This window comes from Trachemys scripta, chromosome 1, assembly GCF_013100865.1.
Source record: "Trachemys scripta elegans isolate TJP31775 chromosome 1, CAS_Tse_1.0, whole genome shotgun sequence".
Classification (NCBI taxonomy): Eukaryota; Metazoa; Chordata; order Testudines; family Emydidae; genus Trachemys; species Trachemys scripta.
In genome coordinates, this window is record NC_048298.1 from 234,161,757 (window position 1) to 234,179,283 (window position 17,527).

General features: G+C 40.7%; 1 protein-coding gene across 2 annotated transcripts; it reads left to right on the top strand.

Moving 5' to 3' along the window:
* Positions 1-1,510: 1,510 nt before the first annotated feature.
* C1H2orf49 (chromosome 1 C2orf49 homolog) lies at positions 1,511-17,220 on the top strand. Of its 2 annotated transcripts, XM_034758043.1 has the most exons (5): positions 1,544-1,630; positions 3,212-3,254; positions 3,448-3,614; positions 8,436-8,805; positions 15,627-17,220. In XM_034758043.1, exons 2-5 carry the CDS (start codon positions 3,249-3,251, stop codon positions 15,681-15,683), a joined length of 600 nt encoding a protein of 199 aa, XP_034613934.1. In that variant the 5' UTR covers positions 1,544-1,630; positions 3,212-3,248; the 3' UTR covers positions 15,684-17,220. The 2 variants fall into 2 exon arrangements, with proteins under 2 accessions (XP_034613933.1, XP_034613934.1); XM_034758042.1 differs by lacking the exon at positions 3,212-3,254 and having other exon boundaries at positions 1,511-1,630.
* Positions 17,221-17,527: the final 307 nt, after the last annotated feature.

A 17,527-nucleotide genomic window follows, 5' to 3' on the forward strand; every position in this document is an offset into this window, starting at 1 on the left:
CGATCCTTTGGGATTGATGAACCTCACATATGATGAATCAGGTTTTCAGTAACCCCTCACTATATTAGATTGAGCGTAAGTTTCATGGGCTACAGTAGGGCAAGGCTGGCGGGGAGGCTGGCTGGGGCTGGGGCTTTCCGCCACCCTGCTGCACTCCTCAGGGGTGGGAAGAGGTGGGGCTGGAGCGGAGCAGGGGCAGGAAGAGGCGGGGCTGAGGCAGGACAGAGGTGGGGGGCCTGGGGAAGGGGCAGGGCAGGGGCTGGAGCAGCAAGCAGCTGCACAGGGCACCAGGAAATTTGCATATGGGTAAGGACAGCCCTGACTATAATGATAGTTGAGTACTGGAATAGGCTTCGAAGGGAGGTTGCGGCATGCCCTTCATTGGATGATTTTAAGACCAGACTGTAAACACCTGTCAACGATGATCTAGATTTACTTCAAGGAGTCCGCTGGCACCTTAAAGACTAACAGATTTATTTGGGCATAAGCTTTTGTGGGTAAAAAACCCCACTTCTTCAGACCCACTTACTGAAGAAGTGGGTTTTTTACCCACAAAAGCCTATGCCCAAATAAATCTGTTAGTCTTTAAGGTGCCACCAGACTTATTGTTTTTGTGGATACAGACTAAAACAGCTACCCCTCTGATACTTCTGTTTACTTTCTCCTGACTCTGCTCAGGGGGCTGAATGTGATCACTAAGTCCCTTTCAGCGCTGCATTTCTATGATTCTGTGATCCTCTGCTTAAAATTAAGAACAGGGCCAGCTCCAGGCACCAGCGAAGGAAGCAGGTGCTTGGGGCGGCCAATGGAAAGGGGCGGCACGTCCGGGTCTTTGGTAGCAATTCGGCGGCGCGTCCCTCAGTCCCTCTCTTCCTCTTAGAGCTGCCGCTGAAGTGCCGCCAAAGAGGCAGAGAGGGATCGAAGGACCCGCCACCAAATTGCTGCCGAAGAATGGAGCAGCACGATTGAGCTGCCGCCCAAGTGCCACCGATGGTGGCTTCCACCCCGCTTCGCTGCTTGGGGCAGCAAAAAAGCTGGAGTCGGCCCTGATTAAGAATGTGCTTAAATACTTTACTAGCTAGCAATTAAAGTAGGTAGCGCCCCGCAGGATCCTGTTCCATGGGGGGCGGGGGGTGCTGCTGCAAGGCATTAATGCTGTGGACAGCTACAGGCAGCACAACACCCCAGCAAACCCTACAAGGCAGCTCCGATGCGCCTTGTGGGCGACTCAAGTGAAGCTCAGCGGCGCGCAGGGCAGGGGTGCGAGTTCTGGCGCTTCGCGCACTGGGGCAACGCTCGCGTGAAGCAGGCGCGGCGAGCTGAGCGCGCGGCCCCACCCCCGGCTGAAGCCGCCTTTTTTGGAACGTGTAACGCTCACTCACGCGCCTCCCGGCGCCGGCCTGGGCGGGGTTTGACATGCCTCCCCTCAGTCCGTATTGCGTCACTTCCTGCCCACGCGCCACTCTGCAGCATTGTGGGAACGGCAACGGGAAGGAATCGGCGCGGGAAAATGGCGGCGCGGGGAGGAGGCGGAGGCGGCGGCGGCGGCGGCGGCGGGCGGATGGACTCGGACCTGTTGCTGCACCCGGAGCTGCTGTCGCAGGAGTTCCTGCGGCTCACTCTGGAGCAGGTGCGGCCGGGGGGGGGACCCCCCTCACCAAGCCCCAGAGAGGCCGCGGGGCGCCCGGCACCGCCTGGGGTCCCTGGGCCAGGAGAGCGGAGTTGGAAGATCCCTGCCCGGGCAGTGAGTCTCTCCCCGGGAGCCATCCGGCCCCGCGCGGCCCGGGTCCTGCCGCGTGCCAGCCTGAGCCGGGCTCTGTGTCGGCGCAGCGCAGAGAGCCGGGGAGGTCGCTGCTGTAACCCAGCTCCTGTCCCTGCTCTGGTTGTACCCGTGTCTGTTCGAGCCCGTTTCACGCGGATCGATGCTTCCCTGTGAAACGGCCTTTGAAAATAGCAGGCCGGCTCTGGAGAGGCGCTGGCCTCCTCCACGCCAGGATAGAGTCAGCTTCCATTATAGCGCTTTATTTTAGCAAGGCTTGTCGCTTCGGTTTGGATAACTTGTTCGGCTTGAAAGCTGGCAGATTTGCCAGAAAGTAAAAGAACATTTGCACGAAGTTAAAAGGGAATTCGTCAAACTGTTAAGTTATTTTAAACCTACATTATTAAAATGCCCTGATCTGACAGTAACTTTAAATACATTTATTAATATACATTGTTGATGACAGTTTGAGTTCACCTCCTGCTCTAGCAGCAAAGAGTCCTGTGGCACCTTATAGACTAACAGACATATTGGAGCATGAGCTTTCGTGGATGAATACCCACTTCGTCGGATGCATGTCCACAGGATTCTTTGCTGCTTTTACAGATCCAGACTAACACGGCTATCCCTCTGATACTTGCCCTCCTACTCTAGTTGATGTCATAGTGGTTTATTTGTCATCAGTTTAACTGGAAATATAATTTAGTACTGTTATCCTTAACTTGTTAAATCTTACCTGTGTGAGTAGTTACCTTGAATTTTAATATGCTCTCACGTATAGAGTTACAGGCATAAAGGTTTACAGGTTCAAGGCTCATATGTGTGGGAGGGTTTGTTTTCTTCTCTTGGCCCTGGTCTACACTGGGAGAGAGGGAGGTCAGCCTTAGATACACAACTTCAGCTACGCAAATAGTATAGCCGAAAGTCGGCATATCTTAGGTTGACTTACCTGGCTGTGAAGGCGATGGCGAGTTGACCGCTACCGCTCCCCCGTCGATTCTGCTTCTGCCTCTCACGAGCTGGAGTTCCGAAGTCGCCGGGGAGCGTGTTCAAGGATCAATTTATCTGCATCTAGATGAGACGCGATAAATCGATCCCCAATATATCGATCTCCAACCAAGGGCAGTGAAGACCTGCTCTTGGTTGGTTGTATCTTAGAAAATCGGCATTCGACTATAGATAGCTAATGGAGATCTGCCTTCTGCTCAGATGGTAGAAGCTTGTGTTTTGGGAGCTGGGGAATCAGGACTACAGATCTAGGGACTTGATAGACCACCTGTGTGTGATTTTCATGAAGAGGTCGTAGCTTCTCTGCAGATAAGGTGGAAAACCCATTAAAGTTGGTTTGATCCCTTCTGTAATTCAGAGAAATCTTCATAATTTAAAATGTTTTGCATTGAGTTTAATTGAACTAGAATGTGCTCTGAGAATTATTTAAACCCATTTTTTCAGATGAGCTAACAAGGGCTGTGATCCTGCTGTTGGGTCCATGCAGGTACATCCTTATACCTGCGTGGAGTCTCACGAATGTATGTATTGATCTGCAGTGTTCTGTAAATCACCTATTTCATTACTTGTTTAAAATGTTAGTTACGTTAAATTAACTGTTAAAAAGGTGAAGTGCCATTAAAGTTATTTGTGTTTGAAAGTTTCTCCTGTTAATAGTGGCTATGTTCCTTTTCCCACAGAAGAACATACTAGTTGAAAATAATGCAAAGCTCGACAAAGATGGCCTCACTAATCTCTATGTTCAACATGCCATACCATTGCCTCAGCGGGACTTACCCAAAAGTAGATGGGGGAAAATGATGGAAAAGAAAAGGGAGCTAAATGAAACAAAAAATGAGAGTAAAAGGTAATTCAATTGTGCTTGTAACTCCTGGATAGCCGTTGGCACATTTTGGAAAACATAATTAGGTTGATCTTTTTCTACTCAGTTCATAAAATGTGTAAATTACAGTTTTTGTACATGTTGCTAGTACTTGCAGGGGATGCTGTGTGAGATATCAGAATGTATTACCATAATGGTGACCCAGAAAGGGAAGAAGTTCAATTGTAGCAATAGAACGCTGATGATAATAATACCTAGTTCTTACACAGTGCTTTTCATCAGTAGATCTCAAAGCACCTTGCAAAGGAGGTAAGCATCATTATCCTCATTTTACAGACGGAGATAGATAAGGGATGAAAAGCTTAGCACTTGTCATTGTTAATAGTAACAGTTAATGACAAGTAATAATAGTAACATTACTATTGCTAATTGTAGTTGTTAGTTACTATTAACATGTCTCAAAAATCAATATCAAGGCATAATATAATTAACCGACTGTGAATGATATAGGGTATGTCTATACAGAGACTATATTCTTTTACAGAGACTATATTCATGTAGGTACATTGCTGAAGCTGTGCTGGCATAACACTGTTGTGTTGGTGCAGCATTGATGGAAGGGGTTTTTCCATCAGCAGAGGAATACCACTTCCCTGAGCAATGGTAGTTACGTTGACAAAAGCATTCTTTCATTGATGTAGCTTCATCTACATTGGTTGTTAGTTCAACATAGTTACACCAGTCAGGGGTGTGGATTTTTCATACCCCCTGTCTAATGTAGCTGTGTTGACCAGATTTTTAAACAGTAGACCAGGCCATAGTAATTTATGCTTGCTTGTGTGCTAGGAATTGAGTAAGGGGCATGGGCACCAGTCTGCAACAAAAGTGTGTTTATTGTACCTGCTGGTAATTCGATACCAATTTTTTAGTTAAATGGCTCTTCTCTCATATAAGGCCTTAAACTCAATTTTGATCAGAAAATAAAGTGGTCTGAAAACTTTATTTTATTTAAATTTCAGTTCCACACTATGGTCCAAATTCTGTAATGCGATGTTCATGGAAAGATCTCTATATCCATGTCAAATACCTGTGATTTTAAAGGGTTTCCCTCTGCTTCACATTAAAGGTTCAGGGCCTCAGTTTCCGACAGCTTTATGTGAGTGAATTAGATAGTTTCTTTATGAATACATCTAGCTGTCTGTCTGTATTTATGCACTCCACAGTACTTCAGCCAGTGAGCAGACATAAGCCTGCAATAACTGATCTCATACATCAGCAGCGTTTTGAAATAGCTGAACAGGAATTGAGTTTTTGGTACAGGCATGCAGATGAGCAACCAAGAAATCTATATTTCTTAAGAATTCCTGTACCCAATTTTACACTACATATAGATCTCATACTTGAGCAGAGTTTGCGTTTGCACATTAGAAATAATTATGCTGGTACAAATAAAACTTGTTTATAGTTAAACACATTTTATAATAAAAAGTAATGAATACATGGAGACCAAAGAATAGAAATAGGCCCATTTAGACAGCCACTTTGTGTTTTTTTTGTAAGGGTTGCATTAAGATTATTTTATTGGTGTTTAATATATTGTATGTTGAAAGTGCCAATTACAGTTTAAGTGCTTCCTACTGATTAGCCCAGGTGTGGGCGAACTACAGCCCACAGGCCCAATCCAGCCCCTCAGGGCTTTGGATCCGGCCCACGGGATTGCCCCCCGTGGCGCCATGCGCCACTCTGCAGAAGCGGCTGGCACCACGTCCCTGCAGCCCCCGGGTGGGGAGGCAGAGGGCTCCGTGCATTGCCCATGTCTCCAGGCATCGCCCCCCGCAGCTCCCATTTGGCCTGGAACAGGGAACCACGGCCAATGGGAGCTTCAGGGGATGTACCTGGAGGCGCAGCAAGGGCAGTGCACGCGGAGCCCTCTGCCCACCCCACACCCCTCCTGTACCCCTGCCCTGAGCCTCCTCCTGCATCCCAACCCCCTTCCCTGAGCCTCCTCATACACTCGGCACCCCTCCTCTGCCCCAATCCTTTGCCCTGAGTCCCTTCCTGCACACTGCACCACCTCCCACACCCCGCACTCCCTTACGCACCCCAACCCCCTGCCCCGGCCCTGCATACAATTTCCCCACCCAGATGTGGCCCTCGGCCCAAAAAGTTTGCCCACCCCTGGATTAGCCACAATTAGGCAACTTCAAGACTTTTCAGTAGTTAATCTGCTGTTCATATTCATTGCTTAAAAAATTTTGTCTAGCTAGTATTTTATTGGGTTATCTTTTTACTGCCAGCATTCATGATGCACACAGTGTGGAGAGGGTAGGAGACAGGCTGCTGAAGGCTTTTTAAAGTTCTAGACTTACAGCAGTTTTGGTAAGCAAAACTAAAACGGACATAGAGAAACTTGAGTTATTGTAACACCCTAGTGAGATGAATCAAAGTAGTTCGCACACCTTTTAGGAGTGTATACTGTCCCCTCCATGGCTGTTGATGACCTTTTAGTAGAACCAATATGGTTCTTCTCTGCATGAGATGGAGCAGAATTTGGGGAGCTTCATAACCATCCTCTGTGTACTGTAGAGTTCAACTCCCCCAGGCTGCCTGAGTGTTGCTGGGAAGAAGGGTTTTGTGAGTGTGGGGGATGAATCTACCGGTTATACCCCGTAACACAGTATGGAAGCTGCTTCAGTAATAAAGCTGTGTTGCTGCCAAAGAGTAGCTTGCCTGCTGTGGAGTTTGGAGTGAAGGATTCTTGTATCATCCTGCCAGACCTTGAAGAACTCCCCAGAGCACAGCACAACTGTCTAGACTGTGTGCTGGGGCTCGGAGTTGGGTCTTAGACAGTTTATACCTCTCTGTTGTTTCAGGATATCTGTCTGCAGGCTCAGGAAGACAACACTACATCAGTTTGCATTTTGTTCACATTCAGCAGGTAATCTTCACAACTTTAAAGATTACAAATTGAATTGTTTTTGAATGGAAACTGAAATTCTGTAGAAACAGAGTTCCCTGATTGCCAGGAGAAGTTTCCTGCTTTAGTGGCTTCCTTAGGAATATGTTATTTATAAGATATCACTCTGTCATTTGTGATAACAAAGGTGCTGTTACTCCTCAAAAATACAACATGAGTGATCCCCACAATAATAAATACCAAATATCCTACCTAAACATATATGTAGCTCCTGAGTGTCAGTATCCACAACATGGAGTATTTAAAGAGCAATTCTTAACTAAGGAATATCTGCTACGTCTTTAGGCATGTTAAGGAAGGAGACTGAAACAGATAGTATAGCTTTATATTGTGGTATATTGGGAGTGGACATTGAAGATAACTATTATGGAGTGCATTCAAGATTAGGGTGCTGTTGTCAGGAATAAAAGTTGTAAGGAAAAATCCAAAGTGAGTGGTAGAGATTAACTCACTTCATTTGTGTGTGTGTGTGGGTTGCTTTTATTAGGCTCTTTAAGTATTTTGCTCATTTAAGTGTTAAATTAATGGATTCATTAAGCACAATTGCTATATAATAAAAGGCAAACCTGATGGCCAGCTTTGATGCACTGTCAGTTAATGTTGTCTTGTGAGCATGGATGCATGTGCACTCTTCAACTATTGTTCCTTTCATTTTTAAAGAAACGTTGGTAAGTGCTATCATCCAGCAGATCTCTGGAATTACTTTTATTTTTGCATTTAAAGGCTACCAGCAACTCCATGTTTAGTGGCTGTTCTAATGATGTTGTAATTGAATCATATGGGTGTCATGGCCTAGTTATTAAACATGTATGGTATTAAATATGTAAAGTATATTGATTATTTACATTTAAATAACCATGTATATCTAAACCACTCATGTGTATAGCCACCTCAGTGGTACTTGTTATAAAGTAACACTTTATTTGAACAACTTCTGTGGAGTATATCACAAATATAAGGTATTGTCACAAATGAAAAATCAGCAAACTGAATGGTTGACACTGAATTAATTTCATTAATTTACAGATATTCAGGTTTCCTGGTAATTGTCTTATCCATGTCCCTGAGGTTTAGAATTCTTTTAGTCCTTACTTCAGTATGTGTAAAAGGATAGTTATGTTAAAATCATATGTAAACTTTTTTGCCACTTAGGCTGTTTGTTTGCCTTTTGAATTATCTTTTGGATCTACACAATTTTACAGTCTTCCTCTATTTATAAATAAAATATTTAATTAGCCTGACCTGATTGCATGTAGATTGAAAAGCATGAGCAGTTCCAACAAAAAATAAATTAGACCCACTATTTTGGCTCAGGAACAACTTATTTCGGAAATAGGGATTTATTTATTTATGTTCGTTTGTTTTTATTTTTTTGTGAAATATTTTCACTAATAGTCTGTCTAGCCCCCATTTGGGCTTTCTCACCGTAAGAATCATGAACAAATGCAGATGTTAGGAGCAGTAATTTTTATAAAATTTCAAACTGCCAGTGAATCTTAACTTAAATGAAGAAGGCAATTCACAGCTCCTCAAATATTTGCCTTATATCTGGAATAAATTGTATCTGTTCTGATACAGTCGAATCCTAAAATAACTGTAAAGAACAATATTAAGGCTCTGCGAAATTTGACAGTTGTATTGTTTGGAATGAGTTTAAATTGGCTAGCTTGATATTTTTGAAGCAATTGCTTTAATTTAAATTGGAATGAGTAGAACAGTTTAAGGAAAACTACATTGACAAATATTGCCAGGTTGGGCTAGATTAATTTTTTGAATTGTCTATTTACATTGCTTATATCTTGAGTTACTAACGGAACTCTTGATAATCTAGTTTGTATTTCTGAGAACTTTAAAACTTGTATTTTCAGTGTTACAACTGTGGAAGGCTTACGGAAACGGCCACTAATTGTATTTGATGGCAGTTCAACAAGTACAAGTATAAAAGTGAAAAAGACAGAAAACGGAGCTACTGATCGCCTAAAACCTCCTCCAGCTGGAATCACTGCCGATACTTTTAGGAGATTATCTGTTCCTTCAAATGCCTCAACACACATTTCAGCCTCCAGTTTATCACAGGATGTTAAACTGGAAACTAGGAAGAATGAGGCTAAACAGAACAGTGTTCCAGTGACTAATAGCATATTGGCTAATCTGAAGGTGCCACCTTTGACCCCTGTAGCAGGAGCTGCTGTTGTGAAATTAAAGAGAGCAGCTCCAAAAGAAGAATCTGAATCAGCGGTATGTATGTTTACACCACTGTATAGTTTTTTGCAAATCTTTTTCTTGAGCCTATGAAGGAGCAGGTAGGTCCTCAGATCCCTATATTGAGAATCCTTTTATAACATTATAACTGTTATATTTTAGTTTTATCTTGAAAGTCATTTTATATAATGATTTGGTATATGCTTTACTGTAGTACGTGCAGTATGGTTGGTAGTATGCAAATACATAGCAAGAGACAGTGATTCCCCTGAAAAGTTTATAGTGTAAAGAAACCAAACAGCCAGAAGGTGGGAGGGTAAACAGAGGTGCAGAGAGATGAAGTGACTTGCCTAAAATTGCATAGAATTTTACATACATAGGTATTAGAACTCTGGTCTCTTGATTCCCTGTCCTGTATCTTATCCATTAGACTGCCCTCCCAGTAAAATACTAATTCTTTAGCACTCATCACTCATGTTAATAACTAGTGTTGCAGAATCACTTAAGAGTCCCAGTCATGGGCCAGGATCCCATTGTCTGGGTACCGTTCAAACAAAACAAAAAGATGATTCTCGTCCCAAAGATCTTACAGTCTAAGTACAAGACATGAGACACAGGTGATTAGATGAATGAGCACAAGGCAACGATGAGATAATACTGTTCAGTATGATAGTCAGCTCTCTCAGCACATCAGCTGTCTAACTGTTATCAAGTTGCTTTTGTAGGCATTGTTACCCAAGGTTTTCAGATTCCAAAGCTGTGGATTAACTGTTTCGCTCCAGGTGGTCTCAGGAATAAATCAATGGGAACACAATGCTTCCGTCCTATGAAAGATTGATACAAGGAAATGTGCTCTTATCTAAAACTATTTATTAGATTTAAGCGTGCACACACACGAGCAATATGTTTAGGACATCCGAAATAATTACCTAAAAGCTGAGATGGTATTGAGTAATTAGCAGCAGGTCAGCAATGGCTGGCCGCTTCCCTGCCGGGGAGTATGGTGTCAGGAAAAAGTCTCTCAGGATAGCTTCAGCAAACTGCTCCAGAGTACTCTTTAAATCTAGTCTTTTTATAACTAAATTTTTACAGAACACATAGCTTATAACGACCCCCAGTGGGTCATTACTTCCTCTAATTTCAGTCAACTAGTCATCAACAAAACATTCCTAGCAATCTTAGCCATAATAAACTTCTATATCAAAGGCACCCAAGCTCAAAGTCTTCATCCACTTATTTTCTTTCAGACTTATAATTTGTTGAATCTTTTCCCCCCCTCCTCCTATTCTGATTAGCAGAAACTGCAAGCCTGCAGCTAGTATTTGACCTTCTCTCAAAAGCCTTCCTTGTCCAAATAAACCTGTAACTATGTGGTGTTCTATTTTATTAATTCATGGTGACTGAATGCACACAATATGGCTGCAATTAGTTTGATCAAATTCTGGTGTAACATACCCCTCAATTCCAGGGTAACAGCATCACAGCAAAGAAGAAGGGATTTGAAGGAGTACAATGAGGTGGTTTTATGGATGTTGGGGAGCTCCTCATGCATGAGGAGCAGCATGGGAGAAAGCATGAAGATGCTTGAAAACTTAACAAGTGGGCAGTCAAGGTTGGTGTCATTGGCAGACCAGAGGCAGGAGTTAGCGTTGCGATAGCGTATGAGAGATGATAGGTTGGGGAACAGGGTGTGAAGGGCCTTGAACTACGTGTCTTCACTTTCATGTTTGGTGCACTGGAGAAGTAGGACCCAGTGCAGTGATACAAAGAGAGGTTTCAAGTGACAAGCTGAGGAAGTGATCTTTGCAGCAGCATTTTGAGTGGCTATGAGTGGGGCAAGAGAAAAGGCCACTCAAGAAAAGGATGTTGCAGGAATCAAGACACACATTGTTGAGGGCCTGGATGAGAGTTATAGCTGTGTGGAGGGAGAAGAGGCTATATTTTTAGAGATGTTGTGTAGTAAGAATTGGCAAGATGAGGACCTAGAGAAGGCAATGCTCAAGATAATACTCAGGTTACAAGGGTTGACTGACAGGGGAAGAGGTCCACAGTGATTGAGGAGGAGGATGGCAGGAGGGTTTGAGAAGGAAAAGACCAAGAACTTAAGTTTGGACTGGGGGGGGGGGGGGGGGGCATATTTGAGTGTTGTAAGCATAGAGATAGATGCTAGTGAATTCGTATACAAATAAGATTACCCAAGGACAAGGTATAAAGGGAGAAGAGGAAGGGACCACGGATGGGACCCTGTGAAACACCCACAGAAAATTTGAGAGTGGATAAGGAAGATCCTGCAAATGACACACTGAAGAAGAGAGGTAGAAGAAGAACCAGGAGAGGACTGAGTCCCAAAAACTGAGGGAGGGCAAGATCTTGAGAAGATAAGCATATAGGCAACAGTGCTGAAGGTAGCCAACAGGTAGAGGCAGATGGAATGTTGGTTCTAAGCATTGACCAAAAAGAGATCATTAGAATCTTTGAGAACTGGTGCAGTGGAGCACAAAGGGCAGAAACTAGAATGAAAAGAGTACTTTACATCTATTTTTTTAGAGCCCTACTGTGAGGTAGGTATAGCTTATGTAACTTTTATCCCAAAAGAACCTAATTTAAATCCTTTGAGATAAGGGCCAACATACAGGGATATTGGCTGACATCAAAGAATTACTTACCACTGTAATGTGACTACATTTGGGTGAAACAGCAATGTTTCATGGGAGTTCAGGGAAGGAATGAAAAAAAATAATCTCAGATTTGAAGTGCAGAAGGAATTTTAGATAGGCAGAATGTAATTACTGAATTAAAATGTTCTCAGGAAGCCACTTCTCTACTCTTAAATAATGCTAATCTCTTAGGAATACGTGTTTACTTTTCAGTCTGGGTGTGTGATTCCCAGCTCGAGGAGACATACATTCGCTCTGATTGAGCCAGCCTGCTAAAAACAGAATGTAGCTGAGTGAGAGGGGCTAGTTGCCCCAAGTACGTGCCTGTGGTCTCTGACGCTGCTGTGGCTACATTCTATTTTTAGTGTGTTAAGTCATTCAGAGTTAGCGTGACGGTCTCCTTGTGCTGAGAATCTCACTCCCAACTCAGAGATTAGACCTAGCCTTAAAGCAATTTTCATCCACTTAGCTAAAAAAATCTTTCTAACGGGAGGCCAAATAGAATAGGGCATCTCCATTTTACAGATGGGGAAGTTGATTTCTGTGGAAAATGCCATGTAATTTCTGAGTGCTCGGGTACTCATTTGTATGTTTTTAATCTCAAAGGCAGCTCTTCCAGCAACACTTCAAAGCCATGCTTAAGCACTAGATCAATACTGACCCAGCAGGAAGAGTACCACCTACTGAAAACATCACTAAACTACTGCAGTGTTCTTTAGAGATCTTTTAGATACTGCCCATGTCCAAACTTAAGTGGTTTTGGAATTTGTTTGGTTCACAGCACAAAGGTGCTGTATGGTATGTCTACAGGTTTTGTTCACCTATTAAATATTTAATAGAGCTGTCCATTAATTGCAGTTAATTCACACAATTAACTCAAAAAATTAATCACCATTTTAATCGCACTGTTAAATAGAATACCAATTGAAATATATTAAATATTTGCGGATGTTTTTCTACATTTTCAAATATATTGATTTCTATTACAACGCAGAATACAAAGTGTACACTGCTCACTTTATAATATTTTTATTACAAATATTTGCACTGTAAAAATAAACAAAAAAATAGTATTTTTCAATTCACCTTATACAATACGGTATATTATTTATTATGAAAGTGCAACTTACAAATGCAGATTTTTATTTTTATTTTTTTGGTTACATAACTGCACTCAAAACCAAAACTTCAGAGCCTACAAGTCCACTCATTCCTATTTCTTGTTCAGCCAATCACTAATACAAACAAGTTTGTTTACATTTAAGGGAGATAATGCTGCCGGCTTCTTATTTACAATGTCACGTGAAAGTGAGAACAGGCATTCGCCATGGCACTTTTGTAACCAGCCTTGCAAGGTATTTACGTGCCAGATACGCTAAATATTCGAGTGCCTCTTCATGCTTCGGCCACCATTCCAGAGGACGTGCTGATGACACTTGTTTAAAAAAAAAAAATACATTAATTAAATTTATGACTGAACTCCTTGGGGAAGAATAGTATGTCTCCTGCTCTGATTTACCTGCATTCTGCCATATATTTCATGTTATAGCCGTCTAGGATGATGACCCAACACATATTCGTTTTAAGAACACTTTGCAGATTTAACAGAACATAAAGAAGGTATCAATATGAGATTTCTAAATATAGCTATAGTAGTCGAACCAAGGTTTAAGAATCTGAAGTGCCTTCCAAAATCTGAGAGGGACGAGGTGTGGAGCATGCTTTCAGAAGTCTTAAAAGAGCAAAACACTGATGTGGAAACTATAGGACCCGAACCACCAACAAAGAAAATCAACCTTCTTCTGGAGGCATCTGACTCAGATGATGAAAGTGAGCATGTGTCGGTCTGCTCTGCTTTCAATCGTTATTAAGCAGAACCCCTCGTTAGCATGGATGCATGTCCTCTAGAATGGTGGTTGAAGCATGAAAGGGCATATGAGTCTTTAGGGAATCTGGCACGTAAATAGCTTGCAACGCTGGCTACAACAGTGCCATGTGAACACCTGTTCTCACTTTCAGGTGACATTGTAAACAAGCAGGCATCATTATCTCCTGCAAATGTAAACAGACTTGTTTATCTGAGTGACTGAACAAGTAGGACGGAGTGGACTTGTAGGCTCTAAAGTTTTCCATTGTTTTATTTTTGAATGCAGTTATTTTTGTACATAATTCTACATTTGTAAGTTTAACTTTCATGATAAAGAGATTGTATTACAGTACTTGTATGAGGTGAATTGAAAATATCTTTTGTTTTTATAGCACAAATATTTGTAATCAAAAATAAATATGAAGTGAGCATTGTACACTTTGTTCTGTGTTGTAATTGAAATCAATATATTTGAAAATGTAGAAAACATCCACAAATATTTAAATAAATGGTATTCTATTATTATTTAACAGTGCAATTAATTGTGATTAATTTTTTTAAATCAGTTGGCAGCCCTAGTTTAAATACGTTCATGTTCAGAATTGATTACCGTTGACATTCTTGAAATCAAAATCTTTACTGCATCTTATATTATTTTGTAGCCTAACAAAAATAATTTAGGTCCCAGTTTAGCAAGATACAGTTAAGCATGCGCTTAAATTTAAACATGAGACATCGGTGTGAGTATTCATGCTTAAAGTTAGATATACCTTTAAGTATCTTGCTGAATCAGGCTGAAAGGAATGAGCAAATGGTTTAATTAACGTTACTATTCATTAATCAATGGCTTCAGAGTTCCTAGAAGAAAAGTATAAAATATGAGTTAATGTTGCTTGGTCCCTGGATGACCACGTTCTGCCAATACAGCCCAAATTCCTCATGCAATTTTAATTTGGTAATACTGTTGTTTACTTCCTGTCCTAAACTCTTTGGTAGTGTTGGTTGTACGGGAAGTGATTCCTGTGTGCATATTTGAAGGATGGTATATAAATGGAAGATCAATCTTAATTGATGATTTTAAGAGGGGTGTATTTTCTTTTGAATAAGTGACTTCCTGTTTTGGTGCACAGGTGGTTGGTTATGAGCAGACTTTTTTTCCATAATTAAAGAAAACCATGTACATAATAAGGTAGTAAAGAATCTTTACCCTACGAGACACATTGTCGTTGGGAATGTTACTGTGCAGCATTAAACTAGCAAAACAGTTTTAACATTGGTCCTTGTTGAGACTTAGTGGCAGATTGTTCCACTAGTACGAAACTCAGCAGACTTCTTGCATAGTGGCGCTCGCCATTTCAGGCGTGCTGCTACTTGTTTTTAAGAACCACTCATGGTGTTAATTTGTGAAGTGTCTGGTCTGTGTCCTGATTACCTTAAAGACCATCTCTCTTTGCAACTTCCCAGTGGCTGAGATTAGCTCAATTGCTGCTCACAATACCCAGATTTGCATTCTCAAGGTTTGGTGTCAGTGTCTGTGTTGAACTGTACTTGTCTGGATCCTGCTCCCCTATTTGGTCTGCCAGAGCTGGTTTGACCTTCAGGGTACGGTGCAAAGTCCATCTGTTTATCCAGGCGTTTGCCTGTCTAACCAACTGGAGACTGTTTCGTGGTTCCGTCTTATTTTTGATGACTGTTAGAGATTGATTTGGAGGTTGTCTACTTGCTGCCAATTCTTATGAACTTTTTATTTTTAAATTTGCAAGTGCACGCAGAGGCTTAAGCAATGGGTTCCTCGTTTATACGTGGTAGTGTAAAGAAATACTTTTTTTTTCTCTAGTTGTAATTTTTCAGCAGTTTTATGCAGGTAGTCTAATTGTTTTTAGAACAGCAGCATTTTTAAGATTCTTTAATTTTTAAAAATTAGATTTAATTATATTGGATTTTTAAGAGTAGATTATATTCCTGTATTTGCTTTAAAACATTCTTCATGGATCAGACTTTAGACTAAAGTTCTTATGTGGATGTATTTCTAAATTACTCATGTTTTCCTAGTGAGAGGGATACTTTTGGTAAACCTGCTCACCACAACAAAAAATGGATGAGTTTGCAAGAGGTTAGATTTATCAGTCTTTATAGTTCTCCTGCTTCCTTTTTACTTTCTGGGTAAGCCTGACATTTTAATCTCCTCCAGAAGATGGCATCAGGAAGTTACTATAATGGTGCATATAGTGCTAAAGTGCTCAGCTAACCCCCTCTGGATATTGTATGATAATTACTAAATACTGTCTAGTGCAGCACATCTAATATTAGTTGTATACTTTCTTCTATTCCAGAATGACCTAAAACCTACAGAAGCAAAGAAGAAAATCCAGCATGTAACATGGCCATGAATTAGTGGGGGTCCTGGAAATGTAAATATATCATTCCTGTAGTTCAGAACAGTTGAAGTACATTTCTCTTTAAAGTATACAGGGATTCACATTGTTGTGGAGTTTTCTTAAATTTGAAAGTTCCCTAATATAAAGCTGGAATCATAGTCTCACCAATCACCTTAAAAGTGTCTACCTTCTTGCATTGAGACCCTTCCAAAGGTGGTGTTCTTACAAGATACTAAAAAACCTGCTTTTGAATTTTCAAGTATACTGTAGTTCATCTCCTGTGTATCTCTACAAAATATCTTTGTGGGCTTAAAAATGTTCATATTTTATGCTATACAGCTAAATTCAGTTTAGTAGGTCATGTCCTAGCTAAATACCCAACGCAATTCTTGAAGTTCCAGGTGGTATGAAAGATTGTGCATCCAAACCCAGAATCTAGTTAAACAATATAGTCTAAAATCATCCCATTGACAGATTTTATTCCAGAGAAAAAATTATTTTTGTTATACAGAACAAAACTACAGACTTGTATTTGTATTTAAAATACAGGTTAAGTTAGTAATAATACATGAACTATAACATTCTTGCTTCAAATTGAAGCTTCTATAGTCATTTGAGATAAAAAAAAATGCACATGGAAGCACATTATTAGAATGTATATTCAGTATGAATCTGAGGAAAAATAATAAATGGATTAGTGCAATGTTCTTATATACACACATCTGTATGCATGTGTGCAACAAGTTTCTTTTGTTATCCCAGTTATAATAATGCTTGTTAAAATAAAGTGGGAAATCCTAGAATGTGGGCCAACACTCTCCTCTCATCAACATGTAAAGAAGCAACAATCACTGCACTGGGTTAGAATAGTATACTCTTAACAATGTCTAGCCTCTTTCCTACCTGTGACAGTTTTAAAATAAGATTGTTGGTTTTTCTTTGAATCCCAATGGATTTCATTTGGATTATTACTTGTGTGGTGTAACACACTGGATCTGGTCCTATGTCCATTAAAATCAATGGCAAAACTACTGATTTTGGTGGTTAAGTGGACCTGATCCTGCACCTACTTTGGGTGTATATGGTAAATAGTAAAGCTTCTATACGCAAAAACTAATATGAAATCTGTATTCCTCCCATATGAAAGCCCGTCACCACTGAATTTAAACATGCAGGAAATCCTTTTTCTGGCTTTGAGCCAGTTGAAAATGCTGTCAGCAGCAATCTGAAAGCTTACTTAGAATTTTTTTAAATGTATATGTATTGAAAATATGAACAGTAGTCTACGTCGGATATGGCTGAGACAGGAGTTTCCCATTCATTATTGTGGAATCAAAGGCACTTCTGAATGCTGTAAAATAGTAAGAATGATGTGTGTTGTTTTTTTTTAAATATTGTGTGCTCGTCTCCTTTTACTAAACACTAAAACCTGTGTGCAGGTTTTACACTTCAGTACAGAAAAGTTTCACATGTTAATGTACATTTTGTATGTAAAGAGTGGTCTTTTAAGTAGTTTTATCCTATTTAAATAAACTGAATTAAAAGTAATCTTTTCAGTAGTGTAGATCTATTTTGTAATATAATTAAACCTGTTCAATTGAAATAGTGATGTTGAAGTGTACTCAAAGTCACTGAGACTACTCCTTAAAGTTAAGTATGTGCATAAGTGTTTGCAATATTGCGGTTGTAATTTTGGTAAATGTTACACCTTTTTTACTAAATCATCCCATAAACCTAATTTAATTTTAGAACACCTGTCACAATAATTATTGTGATATCTTACTCAGGATAACCAGAATTGTGAGCCACCATGTTACCACTCTGCCTCAGGAAGAGTGAGCGTTGCTGCTGCTGAG